General features: G+C 43.5%; 1 protein-coding gene across 5 annotated transcripts in view; it reads left to right on the top strand.

The window, feature by feature from the left end:
- The window catches only part of LOC132892044 (activin receptor type-1-like), a 245,534-nt gene that overhangs the window by 210,428 nt on the left and 14,089 nt on the right, over positions 1–21,017 (top strand). For 4 of the 5 annotated variants that reach the window (XM_060930371.1, XM_060930372.1, XM_060930370.1 and 1 more), the window contains 3 exons: positions 5,556–5,655; positions 9,080–9,610; positions 17,966–18,163. In XM_060930371.1, the coding sequence (XP_060786354.1) occupies positions 5,556–5,655; positions 9,080–9,610; positions 17,966–18,163 (829 nt within the window). The remainder of the gene's footprint in view (positions 1–5,555; positions 5,656–9,079; positions 9,611–17,965; positions 18,164–21,017) is intronic. The other variant, XM_060930373.1, reaches the window with a different exon arrangement.

The following is a 21,017-nucleotide window of genomic DNA, read 5'->3' as shown; positions in this document are numbered from 1 at the left end:
CAATATGAAAAACAAATGAATGAAATGCTCACGGACCCAAACACATATGAAATACTCAAAAAAGACCCGACGGAGGAAAAGAAAAAAAGACTAAAACTATTACTCAAACCGTTAATGGATGACAACAAAATTGATAAACAAACATACAACCACCTCATCCCCACAGCAGACATCACCCCCCGGATATACGGCACACCGAAAATTCATAAACCCGGAGCACCACTAAGACCCATAGTAGACAGTATAGGATCAGTTACTTACAACCTTTCCAAGACGCTGGCAGACATAATTAAACCACTCCTCGGACTCACGGAATACCACTGCAAAAACTCAAAACAACTGGCGAAAGAACTAAAGGAAATCAAGATAAAAAAGGATGAAATCTTTGTATCACATGACGTCATATCCCTCTTTACAAAAACGCCGGTCACAAACACTCTCAACATAGTAGAAAACCGGTTAAAAGCAGACAGAACCTTGAAAAAACGTACAAAACTTACAGCACAGGACATAACAAAACTATTACATTTCATTTCCACGTCCACATATTTCCAATACAGAGGTACAATCTATAGACAAAAAGAGGGATTTGCAATGGGGGACCCGCTATCTGCCACTCTATGCAACTTTTTTATGGAGGATCTGGAAACCCGAGCCATAGAAACAGCACCGGATGACTGCAAACCTATCTTCTGGAAAAGATATGTTGATGACATTCTTGAAATAACCAAAACAGGCCACACACAACAACTCACGGATCATCTAAACTCCATAGACAAGACAGGCAACATCAAATTCACACACGAAGAGGAAACGGACAAGACAATAGCATTTCTGGACCTAAAAATACACCACACAGAAGAAGGGAACATCAGAATTACAACATATAGAAAACCTACACATACCGACCAATATCTTCTCTGGACATCTGAACATCCCATAGCACACAAAATGTCAGTAATCAGAACACTATACGACCGAACACAGAACATCACGGAGGAGAAAGACAGACAGGAGGAGGAACAACACATCCAACAGGCATTAAAAAACTGCCAATATCCACCGTGGGCAATTCGAAAAGGAAAATCACAGACACAAAAAAAGGAAAGAAACAAACAGACTAGAAAAAACACAGAAAAAACAAACCGGGGCTTTGTCACACTACCATACATAAAAGGAGTTACAGAACGCATCCAACGATCCATGAGGAAATACCACATCAACACCCCGGTCAAACCATACAAGAACCTCCGACAGCTGCTAGTTCACCCCAAAGATAAAATACAACTGGACAATAAATGCAATATCATATATGAAATTCCTTGCCGGTCATGCAATAAAGTCTATATTGGTGAAACGGGCAGATGCTTCCACACTCGCAGGAAAGAACACCAATTAGAATGTGAAAAAGAAACAACAAAAAGACTCACAAGATCCGAAAAAGAAAAAGCAAGCCAAGAAAACTTAAAATCAGCCATTTCAGACCACTGCAAACGACAAAATCATATAATGAATTGGGAAGAGGCCAGAGTCATTCGCGCTGAAGAGAATAGATATCAGCGTTGGATTTTGGAGGCAGTGGAGATACGTAAGCGGGCGCAGAGGACCATGAACCGGGATGAGGGAGCGTACGCGCTGTCACATACCTGGAGCGCAGTCCTGGGGCAGCGACCTGACAGCAGGAGGCGTGGACTACCTGTCAAATTGGGCGGGACGTTCATGCCTCCATAGAGTAACATCAGCTGATAAGGCACGTCACCACTCGACATCTGGTGACTGTTTTGAAGAAGGCGGAAGTGTTCGCCGAAACTGTCAACAAGCGAGGTAACATACTTAAAAATACGTGTCTTAAGAAACGAACTTAAAAGAATACATTCTTTGGTAGAACGACTTGTGTGCTTAGGGTCATTGTCTTGCTGCATGACCCACCTTCTCTTGAGATTCAGTTCATGGACAGATGTCCTGATATTTTCCTTTAGAATTCGCTGGTTTAATTCAGAATTCATTGTTCCATCAATGATGGCAAGCCGTCCTGGCCCAGATGCAGCAAAACTGGCCCAAACCATGATACTACCACCACCATGTTTCACAGATGGGATAAGGTTCTTATGCTGGAATGCAGTGTTTTCCTTTCTCCAAACATAACGCTCCTCATTTAAACCAAAAAGTTCTAGTTTGGTCTCATCCGTCCACAAAACATTTTTCCAATAGCCTTCTGGCTTGTCCATGTTATCTTTAGCAAACCAGATGAGCAGCAATGTTCTTTTTGGAGAGCAGTGGATTTCTCCTTGCAACCCTGCCATGCACACCATTGTTGTTCAGTGTTCTCCTGATGGTGGACTCATGAACATTAACATTAGCCAATGTGAGAGAGGCCTTCAGTTGCTTAGAAGTTACCCTGCGGTCCTTTGTGACCTCGCCAACTATTGCACACCTTGCTCTTGGAGTGATCTTTGTTGGTTGACCACTCCTGGGGAGGGTAACAATGGTCTTGAATTTCCTCCATTTGTACACAGTCTGTCTGACTGTGGATTGGTGGAGTCCAAACTCTTTAGAGATGGTTTTGTAACCTTTTCCAGCCTGATGAGCATCAACAACGCTTTTTCTGAGGTCCTCAGAAATCTCCTTTGTTTGTGCCATGATACACTTCCACAAACATGTGTTGTGAAGATCAGACTTTGATAGATCCCTGTTCTTTAAATAAAACAGGGTGCCCACTCACACCTGATTGTCATCCCATTGATTGAAAACACCTGACTCTAATTTCACCTTCAAATTAACTGCTAATCCTAGAGGTTCACATACTTTTGCCACTCACAGATATGTAATACTGGATCATTTTTCTCAATAATTAAATGACCAAGTATAATAATTTTATCTCATTTGTTTAACTGGGTTCTCTTTATCTACTTTTAGGACTTGTGTGAAAATCTGATGTTGTTTTCGGTCATATTTATGCAGAAATATAGAAAATTCTAAAGGGTTCACAAACTTTCAAGCGCCACTGTATATATTTTTTCCCCCTTTTCCACCTTTACATTACATTAATTACATTACAGGCATTTTGCAGACGCTCTCTTATCCAGAGCGACATACAACATACCTGGAGCAGTTGGGGGGGGGGTAGGTGTCTTGCTCAAGGGCATTTCAGCCATTCCTGCTGGTCCAGGGAATCAAACCAGCGACCTTCTGGTCCCAAAGCTGCTTCTCTATCCATTAGGCCATGGCTTTCTATGCGAGTAAACTCTGTGGTGTGTTGTGGGTATTTATTTATTTTAAACCAGACACTTGTAAAAAGTATTTCGCTGCACGTCATTTTTGTGTGTGCGTGCGCATGCCTGTGTGAGAGAGACACCAATAAAATTTAAATACTAATATAAACTATTAAATTATCCAAAACAAGTCATCTTATCCAAAAAAATCAATATAACAAATATACAAAATATAAATGTACACCGCGGCATGGTGGTGTAGTGGTTAGCGCTGTCGCCTCGCAGCAAGAAGGTCCGGGTTCGAGCCCCGTGGCCGGCGAGGGCCTTTCTGTGTGGAGTTTGCATGTTCTCCCCGTGTCCGCGTGGGTTTCCTCCGGGTGCTCCGGTTTCCCCCACAGTCCAAAGACATGCAGGTTAGGTTAACTGGTGACTCTAAATTGAGCGTAGGTGTGAATGTGAGTGTGAATGGTTGTCTGTGTCTATGTGTCAGCCCTGTGATGACCTGGCGACTTGTCCAGGGTGTACCCCGCCTTTCGCCCGTAGTCAGCTGGGATAGGCTCCAGCTCGCCTGCGACCCTGTAGAACAGGATAAAGCGGCTACAGATAATGAGGTGAGATGAGTTAAGTGTCCCTGAATACAAACTGTTTGAGATGCCCTTACTAAACAGGGTACATAAATGTATTTTGGGCTGTAGCTTTGGAGGAAATGCACAAGCTTTAGAATCTTCCTTCCATCCATTCATCCATCCATTTTCTTCTGCTTCTCCAAAGTCGGGTCGCAGTGGCAGTAGGCTCAGCAGAGTATTCCAGGTGTCCTTCTCCCCAGCAACACTTTCCAGTTCCTCCTGGGGGATCCCAAGGTGCTCTCAGGCTCCCAGATGATATAGATCTCCAGTGTGTTCTGGGTCTACCCCGAGGTATCCGCCCAGTTGGACGTGCCTGGAAAACCTCCAAAGGAAGGCGCCTAGGAGGCATCCTAATCAGATGCCTGAACCACCTCAGCTGACTCCTTTTAACATGATGGAGCAGCGGCTCTACTCCAAGATCCCTCTGGATATCTGACCTCCTCACCCTATCTCTAAGGGTGAACCCAGCCAGCCTACGGAGAAAGCTCATTTCAGCCGCCTGTATCCACGATTTCATCCTTTCGGTCATTACCCAAAGCTCATGAATCTCTTGAGAATCTTGAGGGTTACGATTTCCCAGTTTTTAATACTGTACGATGAGGTGTTTTTGAAGGAAGATGAGGCCTGGATTAAAGAAGGTTCACTGTATGGTTGGCCATTTGCCGTGTCAGTCAAGCACCTCTTCCTGTCTGTGGTTCCTGGTCACAGTTAGGCCGAATCCCATTTCACCCCTTGGCCCAACCCCTTGGCCCTTCCCCTCCATTTTGCACGTTCACGTGAAGGGGTAGGGGTATCCCAATCCCAGTTAACGCGGAGGGGTAGGGGAAGGGGTAGGGCTTCTGTACCCCTCCAAACGGAGATTTTCCTGGAGCTGACTCCGAACGAAGGGGTTTGAGTGATTTCCCACAATGCCATGCGGATTTCAGAAAGATGGCGGTTCCCGCGGCGAAAGATTGTCATAAATGTATTTTCTCCATTATTTACGTGTTTTAAGTTGTTATCCAGAGGAAACACGCCACTTGATTCGCTTTCGAGCTGAGAATGAGCAGCGATTTCTGAAATCCAAGCTGCTGCTAAAAAGCTTTGGGAGTGAGTATTGTTTTCGGTTGCTTGACTGCGTACGTTTTGTTCTGTTATTCTCGCTTTTATTGTTTACATGAGTGTTCTGACACCTCATTCTGTCGGATGTGGTGCACGAAGCGCCAAAGATATCCCATTCAGTGGTGTTAGTTAACAAATCACACCCTGCCAGCAGAGATCTCTGGCTCTGACTGTAGCGGCTGGTCGCAGCCAATGACGCATTTGGTCGCGTTTTGCTAACGTAAACGCTGACGGAGGTACGCGATGACGTATGCGATCGTTGAAGGGCTATCCCAATACGTAAGGGTTGAATTTCAAGCCCTATCCCTTGTAGCTCAGTTTCAAGGGGAAGGGCCAAGGGGAAGGGGGAGGGGAAGGGGTAGAAATTAGAATTGGGATTGGGCCTTACTGACCAACGTATCAGAGTTTTTAGCAAAGGTTGGAAGTCTGGCTTGTGAGAAGATGCATGATCCCCCGTCTGAAACAGATTAAAGCCCTGGCATTATGATGAGTGTACGCTTCTTCAGATTGTCCACCAGAGGGCTGCCCTGTTTTTATGTATTAGACAGTCTAACCATTTACCTGACCCAGCATGAACATTATTTATAGAGCTCTCTCTCTCTCTCTCTCTCTGCAGGATCTGTTGGACCACTCATGCACATCAGGCAGCGGTTCAGGACTGCCTTTCCTGGTACAGAGAACAGTCGCCAGACAGATTACACTGAATGAGTGTGTGGGTGTGTATCTAATCTGTCTCCTCTTCTTTGAAAATGTCTCGTTTTGTGCATGTGTGTTTACCAAGGACATGCACATCTGTTATTTGGGGCTGTTTAGATATTCTGTCACTGCTCCCCCCCCCTTTCAAAATTTATGGAAGACTACATTTCATTTCTCTGAGAATGAGAGAGACAGATGTGGGATGTGCGTGTACTGATTAGATGAACGTGTTTAATCTGGCGTGTCTGTTTGAATCCCAGAGGCAGTAAATATCAAAGGCTTGGTGTTAATCTGTAAGAGACAGTGTTTTTCCCAGTCTTCCTCCAGACGGCTGTGAGGCTACATGCCTTTTAAATCCACTAACACGGCTGGATTAAAGAGAGAAAAAAGGCCCGAGCAGTTTACTGATAAAGACTGTCTGATGTTAAATATTTGAAGAATTTTATCAACAAATTGTTTCATAAAGTAATACTACACATTTTAATCGTATTTTATTCCCAGCAGCAATTTTGTGGAAAGTTTTTTGTTGGCGAGTTCGAACCAGTGTCGTAGCCGAGTCATTAAACCTCGAGTCCGAGTCCAGTCTCGAGTCCCTGGTGTTCAAGTCCAAGTCATTTAAAAAAAATTTCGAGTCGAGTCCACTACTGATCCGAGTCGAGTCCGAGAACAAGACTCGAACCGCACCATTTGACGGTGGCTGTTTTAGCGCCATTAACATTAGTTTGTTCCTGAACATGACGTATGAACAGGTGAATGTGCTTCTCTTTATCAGGGAGTGTGAAGTATTCTGTCAGAGATGGTTGGGAGACGGATGTAAGTGCAGAAGGTGTGTTTATTAATACAAGTGAAGACGGTAAACAATCCAGAACGGCAGGCAAAATCGTGAAACAGGCAAGAGGTCGAGCTAGGCTATCGTAGACTCGGCAGAATCAAAGACAAGAAACAGGAAATCAGGGATCAGGAAACCAAACAAAGAAATAAGGCTCGGTAGTGTTTCAGCAACGCAACTCAATACTTCGCAAAGTAAGTGTCCGGAGCGCACCTGAGAGTCTGTCTGATGCAGGTGTGTCACTCTTGCACGAAAATGGTATAAAAATTAATGTCGATATAAATATCGTATGCCAAATTATTATGGCATGTTAGAAAAAATAAAGAAAAAATCTGAGTCCTCGTCTCCAATTTGAGTCCGAATGCAGTTTATGCACGAGTTCGAGTCATCAGTGCTCAAGTCCAAGTCGAGTCACGAGTCCTTAAAATTAGGGCACGAGTCTGATTTGAGTCAGAGTCCTGGATTCAAGTACTACAAGCCTGGTTAGAGCAGTGTAAGTTAACGATAACGGGAATGCTGGGCTTACTGTATGAAATCTTGAGCGTATGTATAGGAGTCTCTGAGTTGTGTGAACTTTTTAAGGAATTAAAGACTTCTGGACAAGTAATGACCATTTATATACGCTACCGTTCAAAAGTTTGGGGTCACTTTGAAATGTCCTTATTTTTGAAAGAAAAGCACTGTTCTTTTCAATGAAGATCACTTTAAACTAATCAGAAATCCACTCTATACATTGCTAATGTGGTAAATGACTATTCTAGCTGCAAATGTGTGGTTTTTGGTGCAATATCTCCATAGGTGTATAGAGGCCCATTTCCAGCAACTCTCACTCCAGTGTTCTAATGGTACAATGTGTTTGCTCATTGCCTCAGAAGGCTAATGGATGATTAGAAAACCCTTGTACAATCATGTTAGCACAGCTGAAAACAGTTGAGCTCTTTAGAGAAGCTATAAAACTGACCTTCCTTTGAGCAGATTGAGGCCCTGTACACATGGCAACGGATTCAGGTGAATCTGATAAAATTGTTTATCGTTTCGGCCTGGCGTCCACACGGCACCGGCGTTTTGGGTGCCCCAAAACGAAATCTTTTGAGAACGGGTTCCAGAGTGGAAAAATCTGGCAACGGCGCCGTCGCGAAGTCGTCTGGATGAGTAGAACGGATTTGTTTACGATGACGTCACAACCACATGACAATCCCGCCAGCAAAAATAGGGGGGAAAAAAAGGAGCGATCTCACCTCTTCAGATGTTGGTTTAAGTCCGACAATACATTCCTCAAAAAGGGCGTAGAAGAACAAAGTAATCCATCAACGTGTAGCATTCAATTTATTCCGGACCATTAAAGAATTCTGGAGGATCTCAGAATGTTGGCGTACTGGCTTCCATCTACCCCCGTTCATTCCTCTCTCTCCATCTACCCCCCGTTCATTCCTCTTTCCGCGTCTCCATTCAAAAAATGAGCACGTGATTTAAAGGGACTATAGCCATAGGACAGGGAGTGAGAAGGTGTGTGCGTGTGACAGTGACAGGGAAGAACCTAGGCTCATGCTCGCCCTGAATTTCTCTTAAAGTGAAGGCAGAAGAACGTTCAGCGCCTGGCCAGGCTTTCTATGTATTAATTTACATAGACGTTTTAATATGAAGTATAAATAAGTGTCTTAGACAATAGATACTATTTTACGCTACTGATTAATAATCAAAACTTTATGTGGCTGATGCTACAGAAGAAGGGGTTTATGCGCATGCGTCGTCTACTTCTATTGTTCTGGTGTCTCCGATGGGACCGTCTTACAGCGCACATAGAGGTGTGGCATGTGTATTGCATCGTTTTCAGCAAGCGTTGCGTTGCCATATGAACCTGAGATTTTACTGATCCGTTGCCCATGTGGACGCGATATTTAAAAAAAAAAATATCTCGTTGCCGTTGTCGTGTGGATGTAGCCTGATTTTCTGGAGCATCACATTTGTGGGGTCGATTAAATGCTCAAAATGGCCAGAAAAATGTCTTGACTATATTTTCTATTCATTTTACAACTTATGGTGGGAAATAAAAGTGTGACTTTTCATGGAAAACACAAAACTGTCTGGGTGACCCCAAACTTTTGAACGGTAGTGTAAAATACCACGAGTAATGAACTAAAGAACAGAGTTGATCTTTCAACAACATAAACATGAAGGATGCTGAAATTGTTCTTTTTTGTTTTAATTTTAATGCACAAGCCAACAAATACAAAAGAGTTGGTACATTTTTACTCGTAAAAGCCAAAACCGCCGAATGTAAAACACACTTCAGTAATAGATTGTTGGCTAAATGCAGGATTTAATAGATAGATGATTTGATCATAAACTTGGTTATTCTGTGAAGTCTGGGTTTGAGTCACTTGAGCAACTGAGTTGGAAGAAATGTTCCTACTTTCAGTAGCTAAACATTTTGAACTATGGTCCAAGAACAAAAGTCAGACCCCTGGTGGTTTGTGCAGTGGAAATGTGGCTAAAGTTCTCGAGTTCCTATTAAAGTTTCCTGTGGAGGAAGTACACATACTGAAACACATCCCTTCTGGCTGCAGTGCTTCTAGCTATGAGCTTAAACTATGTGTTTGTCTGTGGGTTCTCAGGGAAAGGGCGTTATGGGGAGGTGTGGAGAGGTCAGTGGCAGGGTGAGAACGTTGCTGTGAAGATCTTCTCCTCCCGAGACGAGAAGTCCTGGTTCCGTGAGACTGAGATCTACAACACAGTGCTGCTGAGGCATGAGAACATTCTAGGTATGTCCTGTTCAGTTCAGCTGGCTGTGTTAGGATTAAATGCACTACAAAATAAGAATATTAGCACGTTAGTAATGGAAGATCAATTTTCTTTCCCTTTTCTTACAGGCTTTATTGCATCTGACATGACGTCTCGTAACTCCAGCACTCAGCTATGGCTAATCACGCATTACCACGAGATGGGCTCGCTGTATGATTATCTGCAGCTGAGCACGCTGGATGCCCCGGCTTGCCTGAGGATGGCGCTGTCCATCGCAAGCGGCCTGGCGCACCTGCATGTAGAGATTTTCGGCACGCAGGGCAAGCCAGCCATAGCTCATCGAGACCTGAAGAGCAAGAACATCTTGGTGAATAAGAATGGACAGTGCTGCATTGCTGACCTTGGTAAGGACGTGTCTAAGGCTGGAGACAGTTCGTTTCAAACTAATTAGCAGAAAAATATTAAAGGAATAGGTTGGGGGGGGTGTTACTATTTAAGCACAGTCTATTTTTATACTGCTGCTGCTGCTGCTACTAATAATAATGAATTGAAGGACACTCGGTAGAGTGCATACCTCCGCCAAGCTACATATTATCAACATGAAATTCAAATAACTTGAACCGAGGATAATACTAAAGCTGTACACCAAATTTCATCAAAATCCATTCACTACTTTTTAAGTGACCTTGGGAACGGGGGGGGAATTCTGGATCCACACACCTTCTGCTCCTCGGACCTGCCTGATCCATCCTGATGCCCTACTTCTGGCTGGAGTCTCATCACGTTGCCCATGTGGAGGACGGCCCCATATGGACAGTCGAAAGTCGCACTTGGAAGACGCTCTGGACACTTAGTTTTGCTACGATGGCTGAGGACTACAGTTTACATCAGCGGCCCCCAACCCCCGGGCCGCGGACCGGTACCGGGCCACACAGAAAGAATAAATAACCTGCACTATTTCCGTTTCATTCATTATCTGAGTCTGAACGATGTTTGATTTTGAAAAATGACCGGATTCTCTCCGTTACATCCGTCTATAACTCACGCTTGACCAGAGCATGTGAGCGGAGTGGAGCGGCGAGAATTTCGGTCCTCGCTCACGGAGGTGGTCGCTCCGCTCGCCCCCCGCTCAATGTCGCACCACGCCGCTTCACCCGTTACCGCTCAGCGCTCCACCAAGATTGCATCCCGCTCCACTCCACGCTCGCTCAAAAAATATGTGCACGCATGCGCGTAGCGGACGCGGAGCACTTCCCGTATCTCTGCCGTCTGTCCCCCGCACTTTTTACAGCCATTACAACCACTTAATTAATTTTTAACACGTGGAAACGCGTTTTTCCGAGCCGCCTCTAAACGCATCATGAGCAGGCGGAGCGCAGGTGGCAAACAAACACCGCTGTCGTTCATTCTGAGCCACGTTGGGCATGCTTCAGACTCGTGATGTGAGCGGTAACGGGGCGAAACTGGAGCGGGCCATTGCCTCGCTCCATCCTTCCCATCCTTGGAAAAAAAAAAAATCCCGCTCCGCGCTCTTTTCAAAATCCGTCCGCTCCGCTCACATGCTCTGCTCTTGACGCATGTCAAGACGCTTATCTCAGCGACCAAGAATGTTGGAGAGAGGACATTACTCATGTTATGTTGCTGACGCGATGTTACGAGGATGCTGCTAATAAAGTTGCATACGAGTACACAGTGGATTCACGTTTATTACTATATTTAGAAAATACCACAGTTTATCCACCACACCTTAAAGGCCGGTCCGTGAAAATATTGTCTGACATCAAACCGGTCCGTGCCGCAAAAAAGGTTGAGGACCGCTGGTAGGCCCGTCAATGAACAGTTGATAACTTCAACAAAATAGACTTCACGCCAAAACTATACTAAATTTCCTTGTTACACAGTTGTACTTTGTGAGTATATAGGACACCGCTATAGAAGCAGGTTATTTATAAATCACGCTATCTGTTATCACCCAGATGAGGATGGGTTCCCTTTTGGGTCTGGTTCCTCTCAAGGTTTCTTCCTCATGTCGTCTGAGGGAGTTTCCACCGTCGCCACAGGCTTGCTCATTGGGGATGAGATTAGCTAATGTTTAATCTTCCGATTACGTTCATTATGTCTTATATTGAATATTGTTAGTTTTTTCTTTTTTTATCAGACATCTAATTTTTTAGGTTTGTTTAGCTGACATGTTTCGACGTACGACTGTTGTCTTCCTCAGAGTGTCACCGGATGTTATTGGTGACGCATCTTTTATCAGCTGATGTTTCCGAAAAAACAATAAAACACAGAAGAAAGAGAAAAAACAAACCAACAAACAAGAACACAGGGGAGTAATGACATTACCATACATCAGAGGAATAACGGAACGCATTCAAAGAGCAATGAGGAAATACAACATTAACACACCTGTCAAACCACACGCAACTCTCCGTCAGATCCTGGTTCATCCCAAAGACAGAATACATCCGGACAACAGATGCAACACCATATATGAGATTCCATGCCAATTATGCAATAAAACTTTACATTGGGGAGACAGGAAGGAGTTTCAACACAAGAAAAAATGAACATAAGAAAGAGTGCGAAAAGGAGACAGCTACAAGACAAACCCGAACAATAAAAGAAAAGGCACAACAGGAAAATTATAAGTCAGCCATAACAGATCATTGTAAAAGGGAAAATCATATTATGGACTGGGGGAATGCCAGAGTCATCCGCACAGAAGATAACAAACATCAGCGCTGGATCAGGGAGGCCATGGAGATCCGTAAGCGAAGCCCGAGGACCATCAACCGGGATGAGGGGAGCATACATGCTCTCCCATACCTGGAGTGCCATCTTGCAGGGGATGAACTGACAGTAGAAGGCGTGACCGACCTGTCAATCCAGACAGGAAGGCCACGCCTTCGGAAACATCAGCTGATAAAAGATGCGTCACCAATAACATCCGGTGACACTCTGAGGAAGACGACAGTCGTACGTCGAAACATGTCAGGTAAACAACAGTGGTGTCAACAATAATCGATTCGGCAATGCATCGCAATGCGGGGCATGGACGATTCGGCATCGATTTGGCAACATGCCAGATCGAGTCAGCGTATTAAAAAAAAAAAAAACTTCCGTGGGCATTTCCGGAGCAACATCACATACATGCGCAGTCTGTAGCTGCACACCAGTCGAGAGAGCACTAGCTTAACAAGATGGCTGAGGCGGAGGAAGAGGACTGCGAGAGACAGGTTATTATTAACGCATCCAAAGCTTGGAAAGCTGACATCTGGGCACATTTTGGATTCTATGAGGTTGATGGGAAAGTAGACAAGACCTGTGTGTAAAAAAGAAAGATCTGGTCTCATTCAAAGCACTAAAAAGCTGTAATTTGTTTTCTTTTTCATATTTGAAACTCTATAACATTCAATTTTATTTTGTTTAAAACAGGAGTGATACACACAACAGCCAATAAAATGTTGTTCAGTATCTGACTGCTTGTACTGCCTCATGACTACTGAAAAATTTGCCTTGCTTTCAGTAAAATTTTAACGCATCACAATGCATCGTAGAATCGGATTGAATCGAATCGTTACCCTCCGAATCGTAATCGAATTGAATCGTGAGGGCTGTGCCAATGCACACCCCTAGTAAACAAACCTAAAAAATTAGATGTCTGATAAAAAAGAAAAAACTAACAATAGCTAATGTTTAAATTTTCTGCAAAGCTGCTTTGCGACAATGTCTCTTGTTAAAAGCGCTATACATATATCTGGATTTCCATCAAAATCTAATAAATTATTTCTTGGCCCATGTCCCACCTTTTCCTCAAAATTCAATCAAAATCCATTCACTACTTTTTGAGTTATGTTGGGAACAGAGAAACAAACACATGCGAAAACATGACCTTCTCCGACAAAGTTGGTGGAGGTGGTGATGTTTGTTATATGTCCTGCATAATTCAAATCAAATCAAGTCAAGTTTATTTGTATAGCGCTTTTAACAATAAACATTGTCGCAAAGCAGCTTTACAGAATTTGAACGACTTTAAAACATGAGCTAATTTTATCCCTAATCTATCCCCAATGAGCAAGCCTGTGGCGACGGTGGCAAGGAAAAACTCCCTCAGACGACATGAGGAAGAAACCTCGAGAGGAACCAGACTCAAAAGGGAACCCATCCTCATTTGGGCAACAACAGACAGCCTGACTATAATATTAACAGTTTTAACAGGTATAACCCTCAACTGTCCTCATGGGGCCGTCCTTCACAGGAGCGGTGCGATAAAACTCCGACCAGACACAGGGCACCAGGATGGATCAAGCAGGTCCGAGGGGCAGAAGAGGCCAGCATCTCAATCCCAGGACCAACATGTAACTCAGAGGGACAGATTGGGGGGGGGGGGGAGAGAAAGAAAACACATGTTGTTAGGTATGCCCTAAAAATGACAAGTATTAAATCTGTGTGGTAGGCTCGCAGAGACGAGAGTCTTTACATCAGGCATGACGCACAACAATGGCATGTTAATATGGTAAAATATATCATGACCTGCTCTGGCTGGATGCTTGATTGGGTGATGGGAGCACACTCCTCAGCAATGATGAGATGCAGATGGGACCCTTAGGGCTGGCCAAGACAATTCAGCACAATCAATAATAATAATAGCCAGATATAATTTTTTTGTTTTTCCAGATTAAAAAAAAAGCATAAATACCTGGGTGCAAGTTTTCCGGCATGTGCCGGAAGCTCCGGTTTCTTCGGTTCTGAAAGTCATTTTTCCAAATCGCGTAAATCCGTTGAGATTTTCGGGGGGGTGGCCCTCTCACTGTCTCACTCTGTGTATTACCGGGTTACCGCGGGTACAGTCTCTGCACGAGACAAATCTTTTCATCTCGTCTTCGCCACAAACCTCATTCAATTTATACGCCGCTCACCGACGAGCGGTCCTGACTAGCCTGTTGTTTCATGGTGTTATACGGTACATGTGTGATATCCTGTTTCACGCACGTATCTGCTTTTATAAACTTTTTTTTTTTGACATTTGATTACCTTTCAATTATTAAATAAAAGTAAAGTAGGTCTTGAAACAAGTTTGTTAGCTTTTTATCATCTTTTCTAATGTGGTTGTTGGGTTGAAAACTCATTTGTAGTCAGTAATGGATTATAAAATATAGATATTTTTGTATATGGAAAAAGCTGAATCTTGTTATTTGCTAAAATCCAGGAGTTTCTGAGGACATCAAGACATGTGGCCATCCTTAAAAAAAAATCCGTTTCCTGTCCACCAGGTGGGCAAAAAAAATTTCAGTCGGGATGGAGGGATTTATTTATTTATTTATTTATTTATTTTTATTATATATGGATGGATAAGAAATCGCAATGCTGTGTTTGCTTTTTCTTTCAGTACTTTTTTTTATTACAAAAGCAGACACATTTAATAAAATATGACGGTTTAATCAACTGAAACTTGTACAAAAACTAAGTTAGCATTTTAAATGCTGACTGCAACATTTGCAAAACTTTTACAAAGGTGCTTAAAATGTCCGACACACTGACTTTTTGTAGTTCTGAATCGAGCGTTAGGCCGAGTTCGGATGAAATTACACTATTAAAATGATCACTGAATGATTTGTTTTTCTGAATCTTTACTATTTTGTTGTTCGCCAGAATACCATTTTGCGATTTCACACTTAAGCAAATGTTTGAAAACTCCGGATCTCCTTCCTTCATGGTGGCTGCCATTTTTTTTGTGCCGCACGGCGCATGCGCAGAGCTGTTTCGACAGGGCTTTCCACAAGCGCCGGCTGCCGGCCACACAATTAAGTCCAGCCGGCTACTTTAATGACTATTTTTGTAGCCCACAGGCTCTAAATATTAAATTTTCGATTTTAATAAAATTAAATGTTTATCTAACGGACTGACAATAATGTCAAACTGAACCGTTGATCAAGGGAGAGTAACTCATCCGCGCTCCGACATGCGTTGTGCGCGTGCACTCAGCTGCGTGAATGTGTCATGCACCAAAAATAAGAGATTTACAAGCCAGGAACGCCTCATGATGCAATACGCAAGAAAAGAAAGAAGATTTACTGCCATTTTACTTTGTATTTGAGTAAAGTGAATAAATAAATGGTCTGTGGAAAATACATTTAATCCTGGGAACTGCGTGCACAGGAGTCTACTTTGTGTTTACTCCCCCCCGGCTGGCTACTTATTTGTCATGGCTGGCTAGTATGAGTCTTAGTGGAAAGCCCTGGGAGTGCGGAAATGTCAAGTTCGATTTTAGATTTACAAACCCGAAAAAAATGTCAAAAAACCGGCGTTAAAAAAAAAATTTCACCCGCACAAACGGCACTCACCCGGCCGGTAGACCGGAAACAGAACATTTTTTAATAATGGCCTGTGGCCCCTTATTTTAACTCAAGCTGTGTATATATTGTAAAAAAGGTATCACAGCAAAAGCATATTAAAAATGGTTGTTTCAACATTTAAATTAGTAGCTGCTAGATGTTTTGAAATAGAGATCTGTGCGGGACAGAATTTTCAGTCCTGCTCCCGCATTGTGCAGTCCCGCTCCCGCAAAGAATTATGATTTTCAGTCCTGCTCCTGCCCACGCCTGCCATATTTTGTCCCGCTCCCGCCCGCAAATCCCGCATGATGCAGACGTTCGCGTTATTTCTCACGAAAGTTCTTGTCATTGGCTTGGGGAATTAAACACGCTGAGCTTAGCTGAGCTCTCCACTGACCGATCCTTCACCGAGGGTGCGCGTTGCCAGGCGGCATGTGCAGCTGAGGCTTTACAGAGATACCCATTATGAGCTTCACTAGAGGAGCTCTGCTCTTCTGCCATGATCGGAGATCTCAAACACGGAAGAGCGGAAAGGAATCGGAAACGTACTCGAGATTAGACCACATCCGCAAATTTAGGCATCTTAAAATGTTTTTATTAATGCCAAATAAAATATCCAGCACAAATTATATATGATAGACATAAATTAATAATTTATAAATGTTATTTTAAATACGTTTTTAGTTAGCGGGACTGCAGCTTATCACCTCTCCCACCTGCTCCCGCATTGCGCACTCCCCCTCCCGCCTGCGCCCGCAATGAGCTTTCAAAATTTGTCCCGCGCCGCACTGCTTTGCGTCGGGTCCCGCGGGACTCTCGCGGGAGCGCAGGGCTCTATTTTGAAATCTCAAGCCTTGTACTTGAAATATTGTTATTTCAGATGAATTGACGAAATGTATTAAACATCTCATTATCTGTAGCCGCTTTATCCTGTTCTACAGGGTTGCAGGCAAGCTAGAGCCTATCCCAGCTGACTACGGGCGAAAGGCGGGGTACACCCTGGACAAGTCGCCAGGTCATCACAGGGCTGACACAGACACAGACAACCATTCACACTCACATTCACACCTACGGTCAATTTAGAGTCACCAGTTAACCTAACCTGCATGTCTTTGGACTGTGGGGGAAACCGGAGCACCCGGAGGAAACCCACGCGGACACGGGGAGAACATGCAAACTCCGCACAGAAAGGCCTTCGCCGGCCACGGGGCTCGAACCCGGACCTTCTTGCTGTGAGGCGACAGCGCTAACCACTACACCACCGTGCCGCCCCTGTATTAAACATTTGATGTGAATATGCAAATCATATAACTATTAATATTATAAATGTTTGCATGAGATTGCATGAGAGACGACCATTTTAACTTTAAATTTTTTTTCGAGCCCTAAGTGGGGCTCACCCCCCTTTGTAACCCCCTTGACTTTGTCAGACTTTTCAGGTTTTTGAAAATTTTATACTTGCACCCATGAAAATACAGTTTAAGGAATACAAGCATTATAAAATAAACAACAAATGCAGAAAAGGAAAACTAAAGCAAGCTTTCATTAATCATCGGAAATTTAGCTTTAACCAAGTGCAAGGAAGGAAAAAGCACAAGGTCAGTTATTCATTTTTAATAGGCAACGTCAATAAGCCCGTGACTGCGTAGTCCCTTTGACTTTTTTTTTTTTTATATCAGTTTTTCCTCGTCTCAATTCATTACTAACATTTTGCCGTTCTGACGTACTAATAATAGCATCTAGTGCTATGTCCCTCTACAGAGAAACCAAGAGCACTCTGTCCCGGTTTAAAAACAAACAAAAACAAACAAACAAAAATAATTCTGATTATGTTGGGAGGCTCTTCTGGCTCCTCAGAACATCAGGTGCACATTAGGCTCTAAAAATTCAGCCCAGCTTCACTCGGAAGCCTTAATGAAAAATCCATTAAAGTGCATACCATGCTGTGAATACTGGGAAACTTTGCTTTGCTGAGGTCAGAGATGGGATGGAAGAGTGCTGCGAGTTTTTGAGTAAACAACTTTTTTGTAACCAGTTTCAAGCATGTGAAAGAAACGACATTACGCACTGGGACAAATTTAATTTTTCCATTGGTTGTCGTGGAAACAGAATTGGAAAATATGCTGAATAATTCTGGTTGTCCTTGAGTAAATGTGATGCTTTTGAAAAGCACAGGTTGCGTGTTGATGGGTTGACTTTGGGCTTTACTTGTGCTTGTTAGTTTATTGATTTTCAGTTCCACTTCTGCCTTTTGTTACTTTATTGTTGTATATCCACGAGACAGCAGCGTGCATCATTTCAAAGATGATTTTCTTTTTCTCTCTTCAAGCGTCCTGACTAGTTTTGAACACGCACATTAACCTGCATAGAGGTCTATAAATGTTAATCTAGTATGTATTTATGATCTTTTTGACCCCTAAGGCTTGGCTGTGATGCATTACCAGGACACAAACGAGCTGGATGTGGGGAGTAACCCAAAAGTGGGCACCAAACGGTACATGGCCCCTGAGGTGCTGGATGACTCCATTCAAGTGGACTGCTTTGAGTCATACAAACGAGTGGACATTTGGGCTTTCGGCCTCGTGCTATGGGAGATCGCCAGACGCACAGTCAGCAACGGTCAGTCAGTTTTTACCTCCACAGATGCCTCCGGTCGGTCTGTCTGTCTGTCTGTCTGGTCAAACCTTTTTTGCTTCTTGCTTCATGGCTTTAGCTCTTTCAATAAGAGAACATCAGCCTTTCCCTCATCTTAATACAGCAGTAGACATAATTAGGACACGCGCTACTGTATCATGAGCAGGCCTGACAGGATTTCTTATTAGATTTTTAACTCTATGAATTATCATAGGGGCGGCACGGTGGTGTAGTGGTTAGCACTGTCACCTCACAGCAAGAAGGTCCGGGTTCGAGCCCCGTGGCCAGCGAGGGCCTTTCTGTGTGGAGTTTGCATGTTCTCCCCGTGTCCGTGTGGGTTTCCTCCGGGTGCTCCGGTTTCCCCCACAGTCCAAAGACATGCAGGTTAGGTTAACTGGTGACTCTAAATTGAGCGTAGGTGTGAATGTGAGTGTGAATGGTTGTCTGTGTCTATGTGTCAGCCCTGTGATGACCTGGCGACTTGTCCAGGGTGCAGGGCTCGAAATTAACTTTTTTTCTTTGTGTCCCCCAGTGGTCCCGAATTCTGTGTTGTATTGTCCCGAATGGAAGCAATAGTGTCCCCATTTTTTTCCTCTCTGAAATAACCAGTGGTTAATATTATCATATGAAGTTACTGTTATATTTGTAACTATGCGATTTTGAACCCTTTATATCATTTTTACAATAAGTCACAAGACACAAGCGACACATGTCCTATACATCATCTACTTCAAAATTACAGTTATTGCATTTTCAGTTTATTAAACTTTGGCGATCTCACTGTATGACCCATTTATTTAAAGGGGCCAACTAGCTCATTCAGAAAATGTTTCAACTCCCTACATCTGCAGTACACTTTAGTTGAAAATAAGACCCCTTTTATGTTCATTTCATCTACTTATACCTTGAATATCTGTTGGCACTTATAAGGCCAACTTATAATTTTCACCATTACCGTTATCCATAGCCCTGTGATGACCTGGCGACTTGTCCAGGGTGTACCCCGCCTTTCACCCGTAGTCAGCTGGGATAGGCTCCAGCTTGCCTGCGACCCTGTAGAACAGGATAAAGCAGCTACAGATAATGAGATGAGATGAGACCGTTATCCATTTTTATGAACTTTCCGTTATCCATTACCGTTATCCATTTTTATGAACTTTCCCATTTTTATGAACTTTCCATTATCCATTTTATGAACTTTCCGTTATCCATTTTATGAACTTTCGCTGCCGAAACGTGGGTGGAACATCAACATAGTGGCAGGTCCGAGCCTAGTTGTGCTGCTTACTGACTAAACTTTCTGAACTAGAAAGACACCAAGAAAACTCGCTTATTCTGTTGAACGGTATCTTCCGTCAATATCATCCATATCATTCCTGTTGTATTTTATAACGTGTCTAACAGTGTTCATTCAGTTCATTCAGTTGCTAGCGTTGCCTGCAGACCAGGCGATGACACTTTGGATCCTGAAGGTCCCGGAGACGTTATGTCTGGGCTTTCAGTTTCTTCCCCGCGGTCGGTCCACTTCAACCACTTCAGCATTTTTGTTCTGTCAAGAGTCGGCGCAGCGTGTGCGGTAGCAATTCCATTCCAAGTCCATATAATGCGGACTCCGGCCGAAGATTCTAGAACAGGATGCGCTGCTCTGTAGCCTACGGATGCAGGTGCATCGAAAGTGTAGCTACTATGTATTTTTCGCTGTTAATGTTTTAAAATTAAAATTGACAAATTAGGTGAATGTCTACGTATGTGTTACGGCTTTGTAAATAATATTAATGTAGAACTTTTTTTCTAGATCTATTTTTTTCCATTGTCCCAGGATTGTCCCAGATATGATAATTTTGTGTCCCGATGACATTTTTTATAGTCCCCGGGACATCGGGACACCGTTAGTTTCGAGCGCTGCCAGGGTGTACCCCGCCTTTCGCCCGTAGTCAGCTGGGATAGGCTCCAGCTTGCCTGCGACCCTGTAGAAGGATAAAGCGGCTAGAGATAATGAGATGAGAGATGAATTATCATAGTCTTCAATGTTAACACAAGCTAACCTGACACGAATCCTAAATTTTTAGCATCTTTAGTGTTAAAGGAACAGTCCACCGTACTTCCGTAATGAAATATGCTCTTATCTGAATTGAGACGAGCTGCTCCGTACCTCTCCAAGCTTTGCGCGACCTCCCAGTCAGTCAGACGCAGTCAGACGCGCTGTCACTCCTGTTAGCAATGTAGCTAGGCTCAGTATGGCCAATGGTATTTTTTGGGGCTGTAGTTAGATGCGACCAAACTCTTCCGCGTTTTTCCTGTTTGCATAGGTTTATATGACCAGTGATATGAAACAAGTTCAGTTACACAAATTGAAACGTAGCGATTTTCTATGCTATGGAAAGTCCGCACTATAATGACAGGCGTACTAACACCTTCTGTGCGCTTCGGCAGCGCATTGATACAGAGCTCAGATATCAATGCGCTGCCGAAGCGCACAGAAGGTGTTAGTACGCCTGTCATTATAGTGCGGACTTTCCATAGCATAGAAAATCGCTACGTTTCAATTTGTGTAACTGAACTTGTTTCATGTCACTGGTCATATAAACCTATATAAACAGGAAAAACGCGGAAGAGTTTGGTCGCATCTAACTACAGCCCCAAAAAATACCGTTGGCCATGCTGAGCCTAGCTACATTGCTAACAGGAGTGACAGTGCGTCTGACTGCGTCTGACTGACTGGGAGGTCGCGCAAAGCTCGGAGAGGTACGGAGCAGCTCGTCTCAATTCAGATAAGAGCATATTTCATGATGGAAGTACGGTGGACTGTTCCTTTAACATTCAGGTCATACCAAAGACC

Source organism: Neoarius graeffei, chromosome 9 (assembly GCF_027579695.1).
Source record: "Neoarius graeffei isolate fNeoGra1 chromosome 9, fNeoGra1.pri, whole genome shotgun sequence".
NCBI classification, from domain to species: Eukaryota; Metazoa; Chordata; class Actinopteri; order Siluriformes; family Ariidae; genus Neoarius; species Neoarius graeffei.
This window is presented reverse-complemented; position numbering and strand designations above follow the sequence as displayed.